Raw genomic sequence first — 21,309 nt, 5'->3', positions numbered from 1 at the left:
GGATGTTGCATGCTTGCCTTTAACAAATGACAGCACTCTGTTCCAAATAGTACTCTAAGGCGGCTCCAATATATTCAAACTGCTGCTGCTCGTGTTCTAACTAGATCAAAATCCCATGACCACATGACACCCGTTCTATCTAAACTCCATTGGCTGCCTATAAAGTTTAGAATAGATTTTAAAATTGCTCTTTTAACTTATAAAGCCTTACATGGCATGGCACCTGCATACGCCCCCTCCCGAAATGTACGTTCTTCAGAGGCTGGTTTGTTGGTTGTTCTGAAATCTAGGCTGCGCACTCAAGGGGATAGGGCTTGCAGTGTCTATGCTCCCAAACTTTGGAATTTCCTCCCAAATATTCAGACACTTTAGTGATTTTTAAAACTCGTCTTACGACTTACTTATTTGATTTTACTTTTGTATAACTTTTTTCTTCCCTCTGTAAAGTGCCCTGGGATACTTGTTATGAAGGGCGCTATATAACTGAAATGTTGTTGTTGTTAGTAAAGAAGCAAGTACCACTATTTTTAGGCTTTTATAGTGCTCTGAAATATTGTCTACTTGGGTTTATTTAATGTTTGAAACAGGCCAGCGAAATCCTAATTTTACTCCATAACCAACCCGTGATTCAAGTAGACCCCTATTCATAACTCTGGGTTTAGAATCCAGTGTTGTAAGGCAATAACGTTTTTATATATTAAACAATAGGACTTGGATTTATACATTAAGGTTATAGAAATAAAATGGTTTTACGGTGTACTTCCAAACATTCACATAACCTGTATGTTCACTTGCAAGAGCCTATACATCTGTGCCTACATAATAAAACATTGCTGGTAATATATTACAGTATCCCTGCTGTCCACTTTAGCATATACCATACACAAACTGGGCATCAAGAATGTACAAGCCAGTCAAGACTGTCAATCAAATTTGTAAGGCATTAACTGTCTGGTCAGTAAAGTTGAGAAAATATCTTGATATTGCAAATAATATTTTTTATGCAATTTGATTGTAAACATTGGCAATATAAATTACCTTAATTGTATGTCAATTACATTCTACAGTATTCTGCAATTCAGTATATGTGCAAGTTAACATAACTTTTAAATTTTTTAAGAGAAGTAACACACTGGACTGACTGACATTTTTTATGCTAAAACAGAAGTGGTTTGGGTTGTCAGTTAGCAGTGTTAAAAAATCACTGGTGGGGCTGAAAGACTTCAAAACACAGGAACATCGCAGTATACAGCTGTGTCCAAGCAGACCCTAAATTAGTGCCCTAGAATGACATAGTGCATTTGTGAAGGCATCAGAAACCGTTCTATTGTGTTAGAATTGTAATGCTTTTCGATAGTTTTACTGTGCTTTTTTATGTTTATAAAACGCAGGATTTAACCAGACGTATTTATACAAAAACATCTAATCCTGCCTGAGTGGAAGAGGAGAAACTTTTATTACAAGTCTAATATTTATTTTAGAAATCACACTGACAAATTAAGTAACAGAAAACAGAGCAGGGGGATCCACAGGATTCAGTCTGCAGTTCAATCAAATATTATGTACGCTTAACACTTTTTTTTTTTTTTTGCATAAATAAAAAAATCTGCATTTCACAGTTTAATAAATCAATCTTGAGCAGGGAAAAAAAGGTACATGGTAAATGAGCATCAGTAGTTTAAATACCCAACAAATGTAGAAGTTGGTGCCCCAGTGTGTCATCTATATTAAGAAGCCTTAGCAAGCAACTGCCCAGACATCCACACAGAGACTAACCTTTGTAGATTTCTCAAAAAGTGCAGTGTTTGTGAGAATCTCAGATGAAATGAAGTTTTATAATTTCCAAGCTATTTACAATACTTTTACAGCAGAAAACTAGGCTTTTTACTGAAGGTATAAAAAATCAAGTCCAAATTCAATAAAGCATATGCTGCAGTAATGATGATCTTGTAAATGTAAATTAATACAGTATCCAGATCTTTTCTCCTTGCTAAGCTTGTAGGGTTTTTGTGCTGCAGAGCTTATAATAGTTTAAGTACCCATGCCTTACAGACTGAACAAGTCAAAATTGTAAGTAAACTAATCAATCATTATAATGTTACCTTGGCATGATACAGGCCATGAAATACAGGGCGATTCATAATTCTCACAACATTGTCAGAGCATCGCAAAAACACTCTGTGGCGCACTGTTTAGCCACCAAAGTTGGGTTGTTCAATAAATGTCAACATTTAAGTAGAATTGAAAGTAATATAATATAGTAGAAAGAAATATAATTGACAAGAATGAGGACAGAAATATCTGAATGAATGGAGTCTAGTAAAACAGTTCTCAATCTCACACAATCAGGGTTTTCTTATGATTGAAACTGATCAGGGACACTTCCTTTTTCCAGCCACAGCAGTTCAATTCAAGAAGAAACAATGGTCCAGATTCACCAAAAATTAAACTCCAGTGACGTTTGTACCTGTAATAAACAGGGATCCTAGGAATCGGTTTTCTGCTGAATAACAAAATAAACAACAGATTTTCTATGTTTGTTTTTGGAGATTTTTTTGTTTTACACTTGGGGAGGGGCAACATACGTGCAAAGCTTTTTTTGTCTGTTTGATAATAACCAAATCAATACACGTATAATATACAAACATTAACACACGCAATTTTGATTTAAATTTACGTAAAACATACCTATCTAATAAAACTGCTTCCAGTATTCATGTTCAGTTTACTTCAGTATTCAGAGCTGTTCAAAAGGTACAGAAAACATAAAAAATCACCCCTAAAGATTGGGTCAATGAGTTTGGCAAAAACAAATGTCACGTTGATGGTAACATGCTGTTTTGTACTTCATGCAGCAAGGCTGTATATTACACTTGTAGGTAGACCATTATATAACATATGGGAAGTGCTAAACAAATAGAATGCAAGGAAACGTAAACAGGATGAGGCCAAAACAGCAGGGCCATCAAAAACACTGAAACAGACTCAATTTGGCCTTTTATTTTATATGTAATATTGCAGATTATTATTATTTTTTTTTTGGTAATAAACACGCACAAAACAATTGGTTTCACATTAGCTATGATTTGGTAAATCTCAACATGTTTGGAACATAAAACCTTGCACTGCAGTAATTGCAAAATGAAAGTGAAAACTCAAGGTTTTTTGCAATGCCCTTTAGCACTTTCATGTCTAACATGCATTTCCCAGCAAGTCCATAACCAGATTTGCTCCAGATCTCCACTGTGGATGTTATATTTCAAAGAGCCTAAATTAACATTGGTATGACAATTTGAAACAGACTGATCTAAAAATAGGTATCTGGACAGGTCAGGTCTGTGACCATTCCAGTCTTTTTGTACAGATTAGGCTGTAAATATATACACATATCTATGGTTTTGTTACCCGATGTGCATAATCTACACATACAGTATAAAAATGTTAGCAGCAATGTTAACTGTGCACACTAACACAAAACAGATGTAAGCAGAAGGGTTGTAGCCATGTTGCGTGCCTGACCAGGCAGCCGATTACTTGCAACCCGAGGTAGGTAAGAGTAAACCTGCAGCAGACAAAGTTGCATTAGTTTAAATGGGGAAACACTTGCCATGCTAAAACAAACTGTTATAGTCTGTGGTTTGCACTTGTATTGCAGATGGACTACTATATAAGGGGGTAATTGTTTCAGAATTATATATATATATTTTTAAATCGTGAGATCTTTGCCCTTAAGACCCTTTACTGCAGATGGACATTTGATAAGCACAATTATTTCAAGACCAAACCCTCCTTTGAGATTTCACACAGTTTAATAAATGAAATGCAACTCTTCTTATCTTCATTTATAATTCAGCTGCAGTAAAATACTGCTACAAAAAGCACACACAAACGATAACGTCACTAGTCCATATACATTTTGTAACTGATTAAAAGGTATACTATTGCAAAGACTATGAAAGTGTGCATTATTTATATTGTAATTTACTTCACTTCAAAAAGCAGTTCACCACAAGCATTTTTTTATTTTATTTTGGAGTGCCTTTTTTTAAGTTAGTTTTTAATTCGTAACAGTCACCACTGGCTGCAATGCAGGCTATGACGACTACCCTGTTTGTTGTGCAGTGTCGCTTCTAAACATTTGCTGCTGTAAAAAAGCTTGTTAAAATGAAGCAGCACCTTCCATTACCTGTTCATTCCTAAAGAGGGCTCCATCCCTCCCTCCAGACAATATACTGTGCAAAATGTACTGGCAAACAAAACAAAAATGATCATGTAAGACAGGATCTTAAAGATATTTATAAAAAAGTAAAAATGAAAACAATCCACTTGGACACGAGAAATAGTCCATGAAATCAATCCGTGGTTGTTTAAAAAAAAAAAAATATATATATATATATATATATATAATCTCACTGAAATGGTTCAATATTATTAGTGTGTATGTTATTTATTTATTTATATTTTAAATTCAAGATTCAAATGCAGATGTTAACCAGGGTCATGTTTGATTTGACAGCTTATATTACAGTGTTAGTGGGAACAAAATAAAAAATAAAAGTACTACACAACAAACTATTGGCATCTTAAAAACAATAAAATAAACATTGACAGCTTTAATTGTACCTTTCAAGGTTAGGATTATTCTATTATGCTGTCTACTATAACTACTGGTTTGGAAACTGTCACTACTAGCCATTTTGGTTTAGGTCCATGATAACCCTGAAAGTAAAAGCCATCCACCTGTGCTTATGTTTTGGGCAAGTAGGTCCAGTTTGAGTTGAAGACTGTGAGTTGAAGGTTAGACAGGGTGTTAGAGCAGAGTGTTGGGCAAGTTGCTGTTCTGCCACCGCAGGCATGTGGTCTTCGAGTGCTTGTAGAGGTGGCTGGACTGACTGAAGCGCTTGCCACATTTGAGGCAAGCGTAGGGTTTTTCCCCTGTGTGCACACGGATGTGCTTCTTGCAATCTGTCAGGGTTAGGAAAGTTTTGCAACAAATTTTGCAGGCGTATTTGCGTGCCCCTTCTACCACTAATACATTGTGCTCCGAGAGTGCTTTCTTACATTTAGACAGCACGTCAGCAGAGGCGCGTGTCAACTGGGGAGGGGCCGCCACCTGCTGACCCCCATCGTAACCCAAGGAAGCTGCCCTGTTGAGCAGCATGTTGGAGCTGCTGCCTCCTCCAACACTTCCAAAGGAAGACGAGGAAGATGACGCATCCTGCAGCGGAGTCCCATCCATTCGCATCGAGGCACTCATCACTGGCATCTTAGGGGCGATACGACGGTAGCCTGGAAAACCCATGTTTGCTGGCATCCCACCTCCACCTCCTTCCACTCCTTTGGTAGACCTGGAGAGGGAGTGTAGGCCCAGGCTGGACCTCTGGAAGTCCAATGCAAACTGATCGCTCCCGCGGTAGCCATGACCCATTGCATCTTGCATTGGCCTCAGGAAGTGAGCGTCCGAGGAATCACTGAAAGGGTTGCTGTCCTCTGACAGGTGCTGATGGTTGGGGTGGTGGTGGTGGGAATGCCCGTTGACAGATTCGGGGCTTATGAGATAGGCTGTATCCCCTTCCATGCGGCAATCCCCACTGGTGGTGTTGGGAAGGTTGTCTTTAGTGCCTTGGCTGTAGTTTCCCCCAGCTGCCCTGCCTTTATTAAGGAAGCTGGAGATGTTGAAGGTCTGCTTGTCATCTAGGTTGCCATTGCTGGAGGGACCTCCTCCTCCGCTGTTCCCTCCTCCACCAGGAGCATCCAGTAGATGTATGTCCCCCACACGGTCGGTAGTGGACTGAGGATCTGAGAAGCTGCGGTCGCTACTCTCTGGACTCAGCTCAATCTTATCAGGCCCGTGCTCCACCTGGTCACTGCCCTCAGCCTGCGAGGTGACATCACTGACCTCATCCTGGGGCTCTGGGGAACTCAGGGGTTCACTCTTCACCACCACATGCATGTGCTGCTCCTCATCCTCTTCCTTTTCACCCCGCACTCCCACATCCTTCCCTCCATCCTCAGGGGCGACCTGACCCTGGAAGCTGCCGTCATCAGCCGCCTGGTCATTCCGGGTCATTCCTGTGTTGCTGCCACCATCTGATTGGCTAGGCAGCTGGGCATCCTCTTGGGTGCCATAGGGCTGCTCGAACAGCATGGTGGTGTCATCTGGATTGTCCACCGATGATACGCTTCCAAGGCCTCCATCCAATTTTGGCCCATTGCCCAGCTTGAGGGAATCCGGGGAGAAGAATTCACGAGCATGGGCTCCTGTGTCCACTACAACACCACCAACATCCCCCATCATCATGGACTCCTCGGCTGTAACTGAAGGCCTCAGCCGCTGCCTGGACCTGTCCTCAGCAGAAGAGGGCTTCCTCTTGTGGAAGCGCCGTATGGGAAAGGATGCTCGCTGTTCCACCACTCCTGCTCCTCCACCCCGGATCGGATTGGTTTCCTCAGCCCCGTTCTGCCCTCCAAGCGCCGAGCTGACCAGGCTGAGACCCAGCTGCTGCAGCAGGAAGGAGCGCTGGAGCCGGGAGCTGGCAGCCTGCTGTTCCTGCTGGGCCCGATCGCTATTGGTGCTGCCAGGGGGGGACATGGGCAGGGTGCGGGTGGTCAGGTAGTGCTTGCAAGCCTTGACCACAGCGTTGAGGTGGAGATGTGAGGCGGCTAGCAGCACGTCCATGACGTTGCTCTCACCTAGCATCAGTGTGGAGGTATACATCATATCAATGAGGGCGGCGAAGGCCTCGGCCGTCACCACCTCGCTGTCCAGCTGGATCATGTTCATGCTGGTGTCTCCCTCTGCCACTGTGAAGAGAGCCCGGAAATGTGTGCTACAAGCTGCTAGCACGGAGCGGTGCGCCTTGAAGTGACGGCTCCCCACCACGATCACACAGTCACACAACTGCCCATGTAGGCGCTGATAATTCAGCTGCTGGAAGATCTGGTCAAAATGCCCTGGGAAATCCATGGCCTGCCAAAAGAGAAATAAGACACATCAGCTTGATCCAATATGGTTCCAGTCAAATTAATCAAATCTTAGGTACACAGAATTTCACCCATGTCAAAGTCAAGCCTACCTGCCTTTTTAACAGATGAATTCCAAATGTGAAGCATCAAATCATTTTGTCTTTAAAAAATTTAAAAACAAAAAAAAAAGTCACAGCACCACAAAATGGTTGCCATATTAGGTAGCATGTCGAACTGCAGGGTATCTTAACCCTTTGCGGTCCAGGTCTAATTAATTTTCACACGCGCAGTTAATTTTATACGCGCTGTTTAAAAGTATTTTTTTTTTCAGTCAAACGGGTTTAAATGGCCCTGCATATCAACAAAGCACTCACTAGGCATCTCCAGCCCCGCCCCACCCTTTCGTTTGCTATAGCGTTCACCTATGTAAGAAATAAATAAATAATAATAATAATAATAATAATAATAATAGTCTTATGTTCTCTGCTCATTATAGAAAGACAACGTACATTGCCATGTTTAGCTTTCGCTAAAAACTATATAAAATATAACTAAACAAGTAAAAGTAATTATAAAACAACAAATAATAATTTAAAACACATATTTATGTACTTGTAAAAGCTGAATGGCTTCCTGCGATTATATCTCAGCCTTCTAAACACCCACAGCTACAGACTGGAATTGCTACATGACACGCAATTGGATAAAAATGTCACCTGACCCTCCCCCAACTTTCATTGCACATTCCACAGTACTAGCACTGCTTTAGAGAATGAAACCTGAAACACTAGACTGAGAAACCAATCATAGAATAGAATGGGAAACTTGACGTACACAGGTACGGCATGGTACTGTAAGTGGGTTTTCAGTTGACGTACGCACGTACGTCATGGTGTTGAAGTGGTTAAACTCCAGCCAGTTTGACTGACAATCTTATCTTTTTTCTTCTTTCTTTATTTTTTTTTTCATTTAAACTTTCCCTTAACTAACATCGCTTATTTGTGCTGTTGTATCACTAGGACCCCATTCACACTTCGATTTTAGGCGGCCCAGGGCTGCCTTTTCTCATGTGGACGCTTCAAAAAAGAAAAGGCAGCCCAGGGCCAGCATAGATTTAGGCCACCATTTCGACGCAGTGCTGTGAAAAAGTATTTGCCCCCCTGTCTTATTTTCTACATTTTTCACATTGTGTTTGGTCAGATTTTTTTGTGTGTTGTAGTAGTATATAGAGGGAGTCTGAGAGAAGAAAGTTTGGTGCTTCTTTCATTTGTTTTGTGTGCAAGGTAATCAAACATGCAATCTTCAGGTGTGAAAAAGTTATTGCCCCCTAGTTAACTCAACCCAATTAAACATTGTGCCAGAGGAGTTTCAATAACGCTGATCATCGTGTTTGAATCTCAAACAATTGAAACAGTATAAGCTATTGAAAAAGGGTCTGCATCTCGCCTATCTTGATTGGAATTTATTTTCTTATGTTGACATCTACTTTTGTATTTATTTTAGTATGTATGATTGTAGGCTATAAAAAGTTTGAAGTGTCATTTGTGTTTGTAGTTGTTAGTTATTATACATGTATACCATGTATGTAACACTTCATTATACATTTATTAAGCATTTAAAATTATGATAGAACTTTCCAACCCAATACACAATTTGTTCATAATTAATTGTTTGAGGAATTCCTCTTCTCATGCATTTTCTCTGTTACTGTTTGCTCACCTCTGCAATAAACTCAACAGGAACAGAAGTAGCCACTGAACACTTACAGTATCATAAGATGTTATAATATGTGCATACAGACGTGTGAAGGTGAGAGTGTACACTGTACATACAGTGAGGGGGGAGTCTGGCAATATTACAAATACGATCTTGATCACATTAGGTATTCCGTTCATGTCCGTAGCGATAGCTTTTGAAAGCAAGCCCCATATTGCCCTTTTTAACTATTAGACAAAATGTTTACAGAATACTTCACTGCTATTAGGACCATGTTGCATGATTTATTTATTATTAATAGCGTATAATTAAAACTATACCAAATCACCTTTTTATTAACAAAAGGGAAAACATGTTTCTGCTGACTTTATAAGCGACACATTATAGGTTACCTTCACTGTAAATAAACGTGATTTAGTATAATTAATGATAACGCTATTAATAATAAACTAATCATGATTACAGCATCAGTTTAAGTATTCTGTAAATATTTTGTATAATAATTAAAAAGTAGTGTGGGGCTGTCAGGTCTTGTTTTCAAAAAATAAATATCGGCACAGACATTATATATGTATATACATATATTATGAATGTATGTAGGTGTGTGAGTGAGAGAGAGAGACACACATTACCATAATGAAAAACAGGTCATTATCTGTCAGCGGTCAGCTATTGTACGGAAAAGGGAGTTTATTTCTCAAACTGACCATTTAAAGAACACAAAGCAGGAAGCATAGAAATACACGGGACTGTAATTAGGAAGTGTATACCTACCATGACACCAGTAGCCAGAGCAATGTGCAACCGAGTAAAATAAATAAATACATAATAATGACATTTAAATGCAGCTGACATGATGGTAGTAGAAAAACCTGAATTCACTTAATTCAATGTGCTTGCAAAATATCTAAAATTATAAACAGCTTTTCATTGTAATCATCAGCTGCATAGATTAACCATGAAGCAGAATGAGACAATAAACAAGTGCTTACTGTTTTAGTAGAACTTCAGTGTCATAAAAAGTTGTTGTATTGAAGTAACTTTCTGCCCATACAAATGCTAATTTAAACGTTATATCTAAAATTGAATTTCACATAAGGAAGCATTTTATTTTATTAATGTAGAACGATCACATTTTAGTATCCTACAATATCATGCAGGTAGGGAATGGTGTAATGAGGTCATAAAACGGCAAGTAACACAATTTGACAAAGGGAGACCTACCTGTATCAGTAGGGCTTGAAGTTTTTGGTTTTAACTGATAACAACCTAAAAAACACCCCCGAAGACCTATTTAGAAGATTATTATTTAATTTTTTTGGCAACATACTTGAAATAATGTCAATCATTCACTACTCTTTCTACATAAAGAAAACATCTTTCAGAAGGCAGACAGTGTGCAAAGACATTGCAACTGACCAGTCAGCAATTGTGTGCACTACATAATACACTCCATTTGCATCAATGTGTTATTTGCTAGCAACAGGCTTAACGACCACAAGCCCAAACAAAGCAGTAATATGGCGTTGCCAGTTTTTATGGGGTTATCGTTTTATTCAGTGATGAACTGAAAAAGTTATTGTAAATACAAAACTGCTGTACAGTTATGCTTCTACTAATGCATATTAATGTCTCTTGTGTACAACTACTGGTTAATTATTATTATTACTATTATGATTAACATTATTATTATAGCTACTGTGGAAGTCTCGCATCACTCACGGGTTCGTGCCCCTTTAAAAATACGACCCAGTACACAGAAATGGATTTTCTCGCGCTGACGCGCTATATTTTTAATAAACACAAAAATAAAACAAACAAACACAAAACAAAACCTAACTCCGTTTTGTAGCGCTAACTAAACAGGTTATTCCCTGACTAACTCGCATGACGACTAAGCCGTTTACCTGACACCACCATACACAAAAACCACGCGGGCTTAACACAGCACTCACTTCTCAGGACTGCTCGGAAGCAGAGCACCTCACTTCTGCCTCCTTCTACTCAGCAGCCTCCATCAGATTAACTGATCCTCTCTTATACCCTGCCCTGGTCCCAATTCCTAATTACTGCCCAGGTGTAGGGGATAATTAAATAATAAAACAGTTAAATTAAACAATAAAACAATTAACAAAAACTAATAGAAACGCAAAACAATTAAACAATAAACCAAAACAACTAAACAAAGGTGCATTTTTACATGTTTTTCTCTTCAGGGAGGCTTTAACCCCCTCCCTGCTGTCTCACACATCCCGCTGCTGTTACACTACATAAATATCAAACCTTAATTAGAGTACCATGATGAATGTTTCATCTTAGGAAAAAATGTAAATAATGTATGCCGAGACTAATTACTACAGTACGCTACAGTCATACGATGGTGTGGGCAGAAAAAAAACAACACACACATGAACTGTAGTGTGATAGATACACGGGCAGTAATGGCTGTAAAATGAAATCTGTTACTTCTCACAGTTCTCGGATGAGTTCTACATTGCCTGAATCCTAAATGTGGACATCCTTACTTCAACACAGTAAGTTAACGTTATGTATTAGTGAAACGTTGTAGCAGGGCGATTGCCCTGCATATGTGTAAATTAGTGTTGGTATAATTTGTATGGGGAAATGGGTTTATTGTGTATCGTTTTGGAGTTGATTTGTATGATTGAATTATTGTTTACAGACGGGCGCTCGATTGAGACTTGCTGCCTGCTAGGTTTAGTTGAGGGGAAGGGCAGCAAGAGATTGGCTGTGCTGGACCTCAAATCAGCAGGTGGGCAGGTCTTGACCGAGTGTCTGTCAGTTTAAAAACATCCGTGGGAGATGGCTCTGGGCGACTGCAATGCCATGCCAGAGGGGAGCGGCGTATACTTGGGAGAAGAGGGTCCGTTCTGCAGGAACGACAGCTACGCAACCCTGAGACTGCAAGCGGTGCTTGTGAAGGCAATGCCCAGCCAAGGCCGTATGAAGCATCACGAGTCGTTGTATGAATACCGGCTCATCAATAGGTTAGTTTAGGGGATAGTGATCCCATGTGATGTATAGCGAGGGTTACGTAGTGTAGCCGGTTCCTGGAGCAGGACGCCTCGTTTTATAAGGCTAGCGCTCGCCCTCTGGGGCACCTTTTATTTGTAGTTTTTGTACTGTGTTTTATTTTCGTATTTTTGTTCAGCTTGGTGTATGTGTTCTCTGTGCGTTACCATGGTGGTAACGTCACACGACCACCTTTATTTACTTTCGTTTCTGTTTTGTGAATAAATCCTGCACGCCTGTGCTGGCGTTTCAACTCCACCCCCAGTTGTCTCTCTGTATTGCTTAAACAGCGGCTAGGAAATGATCCTACTCAGGTTTTGCGGTATTCAAGAGAAGCGGACCAATAACTTCAGAGGCTGCTTTCACATCGATGGCCGGTAACCGGCATAATGTCCCTACATTGTAAACCAGCATTAGATGATATGTGGACTAAACGACTTCCGTGTCAGTTTGCGCAGTGCTGCAGTCCTTCTCGTCCGCGGCGAGCACGATAGAATTCTATACTGAAACCGACCTTGTTTAAAAGCCGAATGGTTGTGTCAGAAGAGACCAGGAGAGATTTTAATGTTGTTTTAAATATGTTTCTGAAATCAGAGGGTAGTGGTGAGATGTATCTGTTGTGTCTAATTTAAACATCACATACTCACTAGTCAATTTTGTTATGTGATTTTAGTTTAATAAGTAGATGCCTTTGCTACATATATATTACATGCTGAGTGAGACTTGCATGGTGATTTCTCAGATGGCTTTTGAATAGTGTTACTGCTTACCTCAGATTTCTTTGTTCTATTCTCTGACTAAATAAATACCACAGTATATTTTCCATTTTTTCTGTAATTCTTAGTGACAGAGATGTTGTTGGGTGATTTAAATCCTGTTTCAGTTGTATGTTGACATTTTTACCTACAGAAACACAGTTTAGATAATTGTTACTATTAAGGAGTCGTAATATTAATAGATCAGGTAAGTTGGTCTATGATGCGATCTTGTTAAGCCAATTATAGTACTTAATTAATCCAAGCTATTTTATAAGAGGGTTAAATCTATAATGTTTATTATAATATCTATGATAAACGCATTATTTTGCAGACACAGCAAAAACTTTAAATAAAGTTCACATTTACATGTTTTCATTTAACAAACTTTTTAAAGTGTCTGATTCATAAGTTGCGGAACACCCAAACATGAGATTATTTTTCACTATATTCTGTTTGTTGCCAGCTGTCGGAAGTGAGTATTAATAATTTATGTAATTTTATATTTATATATATATATATATATATATATTATATATATATATATATATATATATATATATATATATATATATATATAAAATACACACACAGGTAGTGGACAAAAAAATGGAAACACCAATGTAAAGTCACTTAATAGGGTGTTGGGCCAGCAATTCTATTTGAGGAGATGGATTACACGTTTATGATTAGATATAATAAGCTTTACAAAACATCTGTGGAGTTCTTGGCGGACCGTTTTTGATGAAACTGGCTGCTCGCGCCCCAGGTTGAAATTTTCAATCAATTGATCTGCAGTTGCTCGCCCGTTTTACCTTGCAGTTTGAATTAATGCACAGATTATCACAATCCTGGAGTATGCAATTCCACCCACTGTTGCCCTTTGCTGATGATGTCTTTCCCTCGGAACTCCATGCCGACATCACCTTAAACACTGTTGCTTGTGAAACATCAGCAAGTTGAGCTGTCTTGGTCACTGAAGCTCCTGCCAAACATGCCCCAACAATCACCCCTCTTTCAAAGTCACTGAGGTCTCCTCTTGCAGCCATGCTAGCCATAATTATAGGCAACCAGGCCTGTCCAGCATTTTAATACATGACCCTAAGAATGCTGGGATGTTATTTGCTTAATTAACGCATGAGCCACACCCTCATTTACCCAGGTGTTTCCATTTTTTGTCCACTACATACATACATTATATTATATATATATATATATACACACACACATACATACATACATACATACACACACACACATATAGATTATATATATATATATATATATATATATATATATATATATATATATATATATATATATATATATATATATATATATATTAGCTCAAAGAGCCAGCTGCCCAATGTTTCGATATGTTGTACATATCTTTCTCAAGGGAGCCTGTGTTTGAATCAAAACATTAGAGGTATTTATAGGTTTTTGACGGCATGACAACTACTTGTTATTGTTTACATTCAAATCCATGATTTATTCTTACATGATGTAATGGTGTTCTATATATTGTGACATCATCTCTACTTCTATCTTTGAATCTGTATTAATTCTAATTAACATTACTTTATATAAACTTATATTTATTATATCATGCAATGCTGGCTCTGAGAATCAGTCTAGATTCATGCGTCCTTCACAAAGACAAATCTGCCCGATTCCAGCCTTGCTGAAGCACCCCCAGATGAGTCCAATTTTCAGCTTGCCCAACACCTGGTCGTCTAATGGTTAGACGGAGACCTGGAGAGGCCTACAAGCCACAGTGTCTCGCACCCACTGTGAAATGTGGTGGAGGATCGGTGATGATCTGGGGGTGCTTCAGCAAGGCTGGAATCGGGCAGCTTTGGCATGAATCGAACCAAGTACAAGGTTGTCCTGGAAGAAAACTTTCTTCCTTCTGCTCTGACAATGTTCCCCAACTCTGAGGACTGGTTTTTCCAGCAGGACAATGCTCCATGCCACGCAGCCAGGTCAATCAAGGTGTGGATGGAGGACCACCAGATCAAGACCCTGTCATGGCCAGCCCAATCTCCAGACCTGAACCCCATTGAAAACCTCTGGAATGTGATCAAGAGGAAGATGGATGGTCACAAGCCATCAAACAAAGCCGAGCTGCTTGAATTTTTGCGCCAGGAGTGGCATAAAGTCACCCAACATCAATGTGAAAGACTGGTGGAGAGCAAGCCAAGACGCATGAAAGCTGTGCTTGAAAATCAGGGTTATTCCACCAAATATTTCTGAACTCTTCCTAAGTTAAAACATTAGTATTGTGTTGTTTAAAAATGAATATGAACTTATTTACTTTGCATTATTCGAGGTCTGACAACACTGCATCTTTTTTTGTTATTTTGACCAGTTGTCATTTTCTGCAAATAAATGGTCGAAATGACAATATTTTTATTTGGAATTTGGGAGAAATATTGTCAATAGTTTATAGAATAAAACAAAAATGTTCATTTTACCCAAACACATACCTATAAATAGTAAAACCAGAGAAACTGATAATTTTGCAGTAGTCTCTTAATTTTTTCCAGAGCTGTATATATATATATATATATTTCTGAATATTTTTGATACTGAATGTTATCACATCTTCGACCAAAACCTAATTAGATAAAAGAGACCCTGAGTGAACAAAACACAATTTGATACATATTTCATTTATTTATTAAAGAAAGTTATGCAACACCCAATGCCCACGTGTGAAAAAGTAAATCACCCCCTTAGACTCAATAACTGGTTACGCCACCTTTAGCAGCAATAACTGCAACCAAACGCTTCCTGTAGTTATTGCTTAGTCTCTCACAGCGCCGTGGAGGAATTTTGGCCCACTCCTCCATGCAGAACTGCTTCAACTCAGTGACATTTGTGGGTTTTCGAGCATGAACTGCTCGTTTCAGGTCCTGCCACAACATCTCAATGGGGTTTAGGTCTGGACTTTGACTAGGCCATTCCAAAACTTTAAATTTCTTGTTCTTCAACCATTCTGATGTAGACTTGCTTGTGTGTTTTGGATCATTGTCTTGCTGCATGACCCAGCTGTGCTTCAGCTTCAGCTCACGGATGGATGGCCTGACATTCTCCTGTAGAATTCTCTGATACAGAGCAGAATTCATGGTTCTTTCAATGATGGCAAGGCGTCCAGGTCCTGATGCAGCAAAGCATCCCCAAACCATGACACTACCATCACCATGCTTGACCGTTGGTATGAGGTTCTTACTGTGGAATGCAGTGTTTGGTTTTCGCCAGACATAACGGGGCCCATTGTCAGCCAAAAAGTTCCACTTTTGACTCATCTGTCCATAGAACATTGTTCCAGAACTCTTCAGGATCATCCAGGTGCTTTTTGGCAAACTTGAGACGAGCATTCATGTTCTTCTTAGTGAGCAATGGTTTCCGTCTTGCTACTCTGCCATGAATCCCATTTTTGCCCAGTGTCTTTCTGATGGTGGAGTCAAGAACACTGACCTTAGCCGAGGCGAGAAAGGCCTGCAGATCCCTGGATGTTGTTCTAGGGTTCTTTGTGATTTCCTGGACGATTTTATGCCTTGCTCCTGGAGAGATTTTGGCAGGACGGCCACTCCTGGGAAGATTCACTACTGTCCCAAATTTTCTCCATTTGGACAATATGGCTCTGACTGTGGTTCGGTGGAGCCCCAGAGACTTAGAAATGGCTTTGTAACCCTTTCCAGACTGATAGGCATCAATAACTTTTTTCCAGAGGTCTTCAGGAATTTCTTTTGTTCGTGGCCTCTAGAACCTGTGTGCTGACAACTTCACTCTGATGGTAAAGGCCAAAGTTAGTCAGATTTATATTGGGCAGGGCTGGCCCAAATCAGGCCTGGTTGTTGACCAAAGTACTCAAACAGCTGACTCTAATTATCCCTTTAACCCTTTGCGGTCCATTGTCGGACCTGGTCCGACATTGCAATTATTCCTATCATCATCAAAAAGACGCAAAAAATGGGTTTTTAGTCGTTTTTTCTCCAGAAAAAGCAGAGAAAACCATTCAATGGCCGAGTGGGAGGGACAGGAACTGAGACAAGCCGGAAAAAAAAGGGCTGTATCTCATGAAGAGTCAAACTTGCCCCTGGCTGCTGCTGAATCAGCTCTCAGAGAATATCACAGACATTTGCAGAGCTTTTTTGAGATGTTATAGTAAAAGAATAATGACTTGGATCGCATTATTGAGGCGTTTGGTGATAAAACGAGTGATCAGGAGATGATTGATCGGTATGTACGACTATTAATAATAATAATAACAATAATAATAATATATTATTATATTATTTATTTATTTATTAGCATATGTGAAAGCTATAGTGAACGAAAGGGTGGGGCGGGGCTGGAGATGCCTAGTGAGTGCTTTGTTGATATGCAGGGCCTTTTAAAACCATTTGACTGTGGGAAAAAAAATACTTTTAAACAGCGCGTATAAAATTAACTGCGCATGTGAAAATAAATTGGACCTGACGCGACTGACACGCACTTAATAAATGGACTGCAAAGGGTTAATTGGGTTGAGTTAACTAGGGGGCAATAACTTTTTCACACCTGAAGATTGCATGTTTGATTACCTTGCACACAAAACAAATGAAAGAAGCACCAAACTTTCTTCTCTCAGACTCCCTCTATATACTACTACAACACAAAAAAATCTGACCAAATACAATGTGAAAAATGTAGAAAATAAGACAGGGGGGCAAATACTTTCACAGCACTGTGTCGAAATGGTGGCCTAAATCTATGCTGGCCCTGGGCTGCCTTTTCTTTTTTGAAGCGTCCACATGAGAAAAGGCAGCCCTGGGCCGCCTAAAATCGAAGTGTGAATGGGGTCCTAGTGATACAACAGCACAAGTAAGCGATGTTAGTTAAGGGAAAGTTTAAATGAAAAAAAAAATAAAGAAAGAAGAAAAAAGATAAGATTGTCAGTCAAACTGGCTGGAGTTTAAACACTTCAACACCATGACGTACGTGCGTACGTCAACTGAAAACCCACTTACAGTACCATGCCGTACCTGTGTACGTCAAGTTTCCCATTCTATTCTATGATTGGTTTCTCAGTCTAGTGTTTCAGGTTTCATTCTCTAAAGCAGTGCTAGTACTGTGGAATGTGCAATGAAAGTTGGGGGAGGGTCAGGTGACATTTTTATCCAATTGCGTGTCATGTAGCAATTCCAGTCTGTAGCTGTGGGTGTTTAGAAGGCTGAGATATAATCGCAGGAAGCCATTCAGCTTTTACAAGTACATAAATATGTGTTTTAAATTATTATTTGTTGTTTTATAATTACTTTTACTTGTTTAGTTTTAGTTTATATAGTTTTTAGCGAAAGCTAAACATGGCAATGTACGTTGTCTTTCTATAATGAGCAGAGAACATAAGAAGAACATAAGAAAGTTTACAAACGAGAGGAGGCCATTCAGCCCATCTTGCTTGTTTGGTTCTTAGTAGCTTATTGATCCCAGAATCTCATCAAGCAGCTTCTTGAAGGATCCCAGGGTGTCAGCTTCAACAACATTACTGGGGAGTTGGTTCCAGACCCTCAATTCTCTGTGTAAAAAAGTGCCTCCTATTTTCTGTTCTGAATACCCCTTTATCTAATCTCCATTTGTGACCCCTGGTCCTTGTTTCTTTTTTCAGGTCAAAAAAGACCCCTGGGTCAACATTGTCTATACCTTTTAGGATTTTGAATGTTTGAATCAGAGATTCAGATTCAATGGAATCAACCAAAATTACACATTTCTCAAATTATAAATTTACTTCCAAAAAAAGTGAATTGTCACAATTATTGGCACCCTTGTTTTCAGTACTTTGTGCACCCTCCCGTTGCAAGAATAACTGAGTCGTTTTCTATAATGTTTAATGAGATTGGAGAACACATTGGGAGGGATCTTAGACCATTCCTCCATACAGAATATTTCCAGATCCTTGATATCCTTCAGTCTGCGCTTATGGACTGCCCTCTTCATTTTAAACCATTTTTTCAATGGGGTCCAAGTCCGGAGACTGAAATGGTCATTACAAAATGTTGATTTTGTGGTCAATTAACCATTTCTTTCTGGATTTTGATGTGTGCTTGGGGTCATTGTCTTGCTGGAAGATCCACTTGTGGCCAAGTTTCAGCCTCCTGGCAGAGGCAACCAGGTTTCTGGCTAAAATGTCCTGGTACTGGGTAGAGTTCATGATGCTGTTGACCTTAACAAGGGCCCCAGGACCAGTGGAAGCAAAACAGCCCCATAACATCAAAGATCCACCACCATATTTTACAGTAGGTATGAGGTTCTTTTCTGGACACGCATCCTTCTTTCAACGCCAAACCCACCGCTGGTGTACGTGGCCAAGAGCTCTATTTTCATCTCATCTGACCATAGCACCCGGTTCCAATCGAAGTGTCAATGCCGTTTAGCAAACTCCAGGCACTTACGTTTGTTGGTTGCTCTCAATAAAGGCTTTTTTCTGGCAACCCTTCCAAATAGCCTATTGGCATGGAGGTGGCGTCCAATTGTAGATTTGGAGACTTGGTGACCCCAAAATGCAACCAAGTTCTGTAATTCTCCAACTGTGGCCCTTGGATTTTCCTTTGCCTCCCGAATCATCTGCCTCATTGTGCGTGGGGGCAAGATACACTTGCGTCCTCTACCAGGCAAATTTACCACTGTTCCAGTGGTTTTGAACTTCTTAATTATTGCCCTAATAGTGGTAAGTGGTATATTTAGTTTTTTAGCTATTGTTTTGTACCCATTGCCTGATTTATGAAGGTCAACAACCATTTGTCTATTGTCATTTGTGAGTTCTTTGCCTTTCCCCATGGTGATGCATGACAAATGGATTTCATATGTGTGTTATCTCATTTTTATACCCCCAGTGAAACAGGAAGCCATGGAAGGCCACAATACAGTTCCTTAAGACTCAGATGAACTTAAAGAAGTAGAATGTTAATGCAGATTTAATTATTTGATTTTATTTATAGGAATCTGTAGGGGTGCCAATAATTCTGACACCTATCTTTTTGAGAAAAAAAATGTATTTTGTTAATAAAAAAAAAAAAAAAAACTTCTCTGAGCAATTGTATTAGAATAGCGGTTGAGTTCGGGAGAAAAAATGAATGAAAAGAAAAAGCTAAATATGCATTTCAGTTCCCATCCCGGAGTTTTAGCTTCACAGACGGAGGCATTTTTACATTTTCTTAAAAAATGTTGTGCGAAAAACACGAGGTGGGGGAAATTCAGGTTACTTGAACCAGAAGACATTAAGTAACCTAAGGAATCTAATTTAAATTGCCCACAAAGAATGATAAAACTAACGATTACACGCTTACCTGCAACAATGTTTAGTGAAGTTCTAGCGTAATTTTACTGAATAAGAAAAGCAGCAGGTTCAGCTCAAACAATTATACATTTAATTTACTTTATCGTGTAGCAGTAGGAGCGAATTCATGCTTAACTGGAAGACGGTCTTACCTTTAGTTTCTGCCTGTGAAAGCTCTACGACAACTCCCAGGTGAACTCGTGATGAGGACTTGTGGGTGCCGCTGCTGCTAGGCATCATCAACCCCCGCAATGCAATGCAATGCAATGCTGATACACAGGGAAAACAAAACTTATCAGTCTGCGTTTTGTTTCATGCAATTTATTAGAACAAAAATATCGGCCAAATATCAGTGAAGTTTTGGCCGATACCGATATTTATAAAAACCCAAATATCGATCGACCGTCGTCCATTAATAAAATGTATATGGTTTGTTGACATGTATCTGCGCTGCTGCAGTTGCTTTCCTTGAAGTCCTTCAGATGAGATGTAAAACCAAGGTCCTAATGTAAGTGACTCTGCAGCAGCGGGCTGTGATGCAAAGTTCACCCCCTAGTCTAATTGATTAATTATTATTATACGATTATTATTATTATTATTATTTCTGTAAGTTGCAAGAAGAGGGTGTCATCTTTATTTGATGGACAAGGGTTAGGCCACATTAAAAATTAAAAGAAAATACAGCCCATCTTGCTTGTTTGGTTCTTAGTAGCTTATTGATCCCAGAATCTCATCAAGCAGCTTCTTGAAGGATCCCAGGGTGTCAGCTTCACAACATTACGGGGGAGTTGGTTCCAGACCCTCACAATTCTCTGTGTAAAAAAGTGCCTCCTATTTTCTGTTCTGAATGCCCCTTTATCTAATCTCCATTTGTGACCCCTGGTCCTTGTTTCTTTTTTCAGGTCAAAGAAGACCCCTGGGTTGACATTGTCTATACCTTTTAGGATTTTGAATGCTTGAATCAGATTACCGCGTAGTCTTCTTGTTCAAGACTGAATAGATTCAATTCTTTTAGCCTATTATTATTTGGCTTCCAAGCCGTAGGCTGGGGAAGCCTATTGTTTTTGTTAGGATTATTATTTATTTTATTTTTTTCTGCCAAAACATGCTAAAAAACTCACGAAATTCGGTACACTGGTAGATGCCTATGGATGATAGTCGGTGATATTCAGCAAATTTGCTCAAGTCACATGGTTCGGCAGCCATATTGGATTTTGCTGAATTTGTTAAAACGCCTATGTATTGGAAACCGCTTATTGCAGAGTTCTGAAAATTGCTATACATGTTGAGGTCCATGATTAACTGTTGTTAATATGAAGCTGATTGGTTCTGTGGTTTGGCAACCACATTGATTAATGACATAAAATTACCATAAAAATATAAAATCATCAAAATTCAAACATCATCTTCTCTGAAACCGCTTATCTGATTGAAACAAAAATTGGAATAAAACAACTCAGTATGGTCATCTGTTACGCTTGTTCAAGGGAAGTTGCTACTGTGAAAATCATGGCG

At 39.4% G+C, this 21,309-nt stretch overlaps 1 protein-coding gene across 2 annotated transcripts in view; it reads right to left on the bottom strand.

Annotated features, from left to right (window-relative positions):
* Positions 1–1,452: 1,452 nt before the first annotated feature.
* LOC117408586 (zinc finger and BTB domain-containing protein 5-like) overlaps positions 1,453–21,309 on the bottom strand; it is a 30,007-nt gene continuing 10,150 nt past the window's right edge. The window contains exons 2-3 of one of the 2 annotated variants that reach the window (XM_034013709.3): positions 19,947–20,063; positions 1,453–6,970 (exon numbers count right to left, since the gene is read on the bottom strand). In XM_034013709.3, the coding sequence (XP_033869600.3) occupies positions 4,811–6,967 (2,157 nt within the window). In that variant the 5' untranslated portion in view covers positions 6,968–6,970; positions 19,947–20,063 and the 3' untranslated portion in view covers positions 1,453–4,810. The remainder of the gene's footprint in view (positions 6,971–19,946; positions 20,064–21,309) is intronic. The other variant, XM_034013708.3, reaches the window with a different exon arrangement.

This window comes from Acipenser ruthenus, chromosome 2 (genome assembly GCF_902713425.1).
Source record: "Acipenser ruthenus chromosome 2, fAciRut3.2 maternal haplotype, whole genome shotgun sequence".
NCBI lineage: Eukaryota > Metazoa > Chordata > Actinopteri > Acipenseriformes > Acipenseridae > Acipenser > Acipenser ruthenus.
The sequence above is the reverse complement of the archived record's forward strand: the minus strand, read 5'-3'. Positions and strand labels throughout refer to the sequence as shown.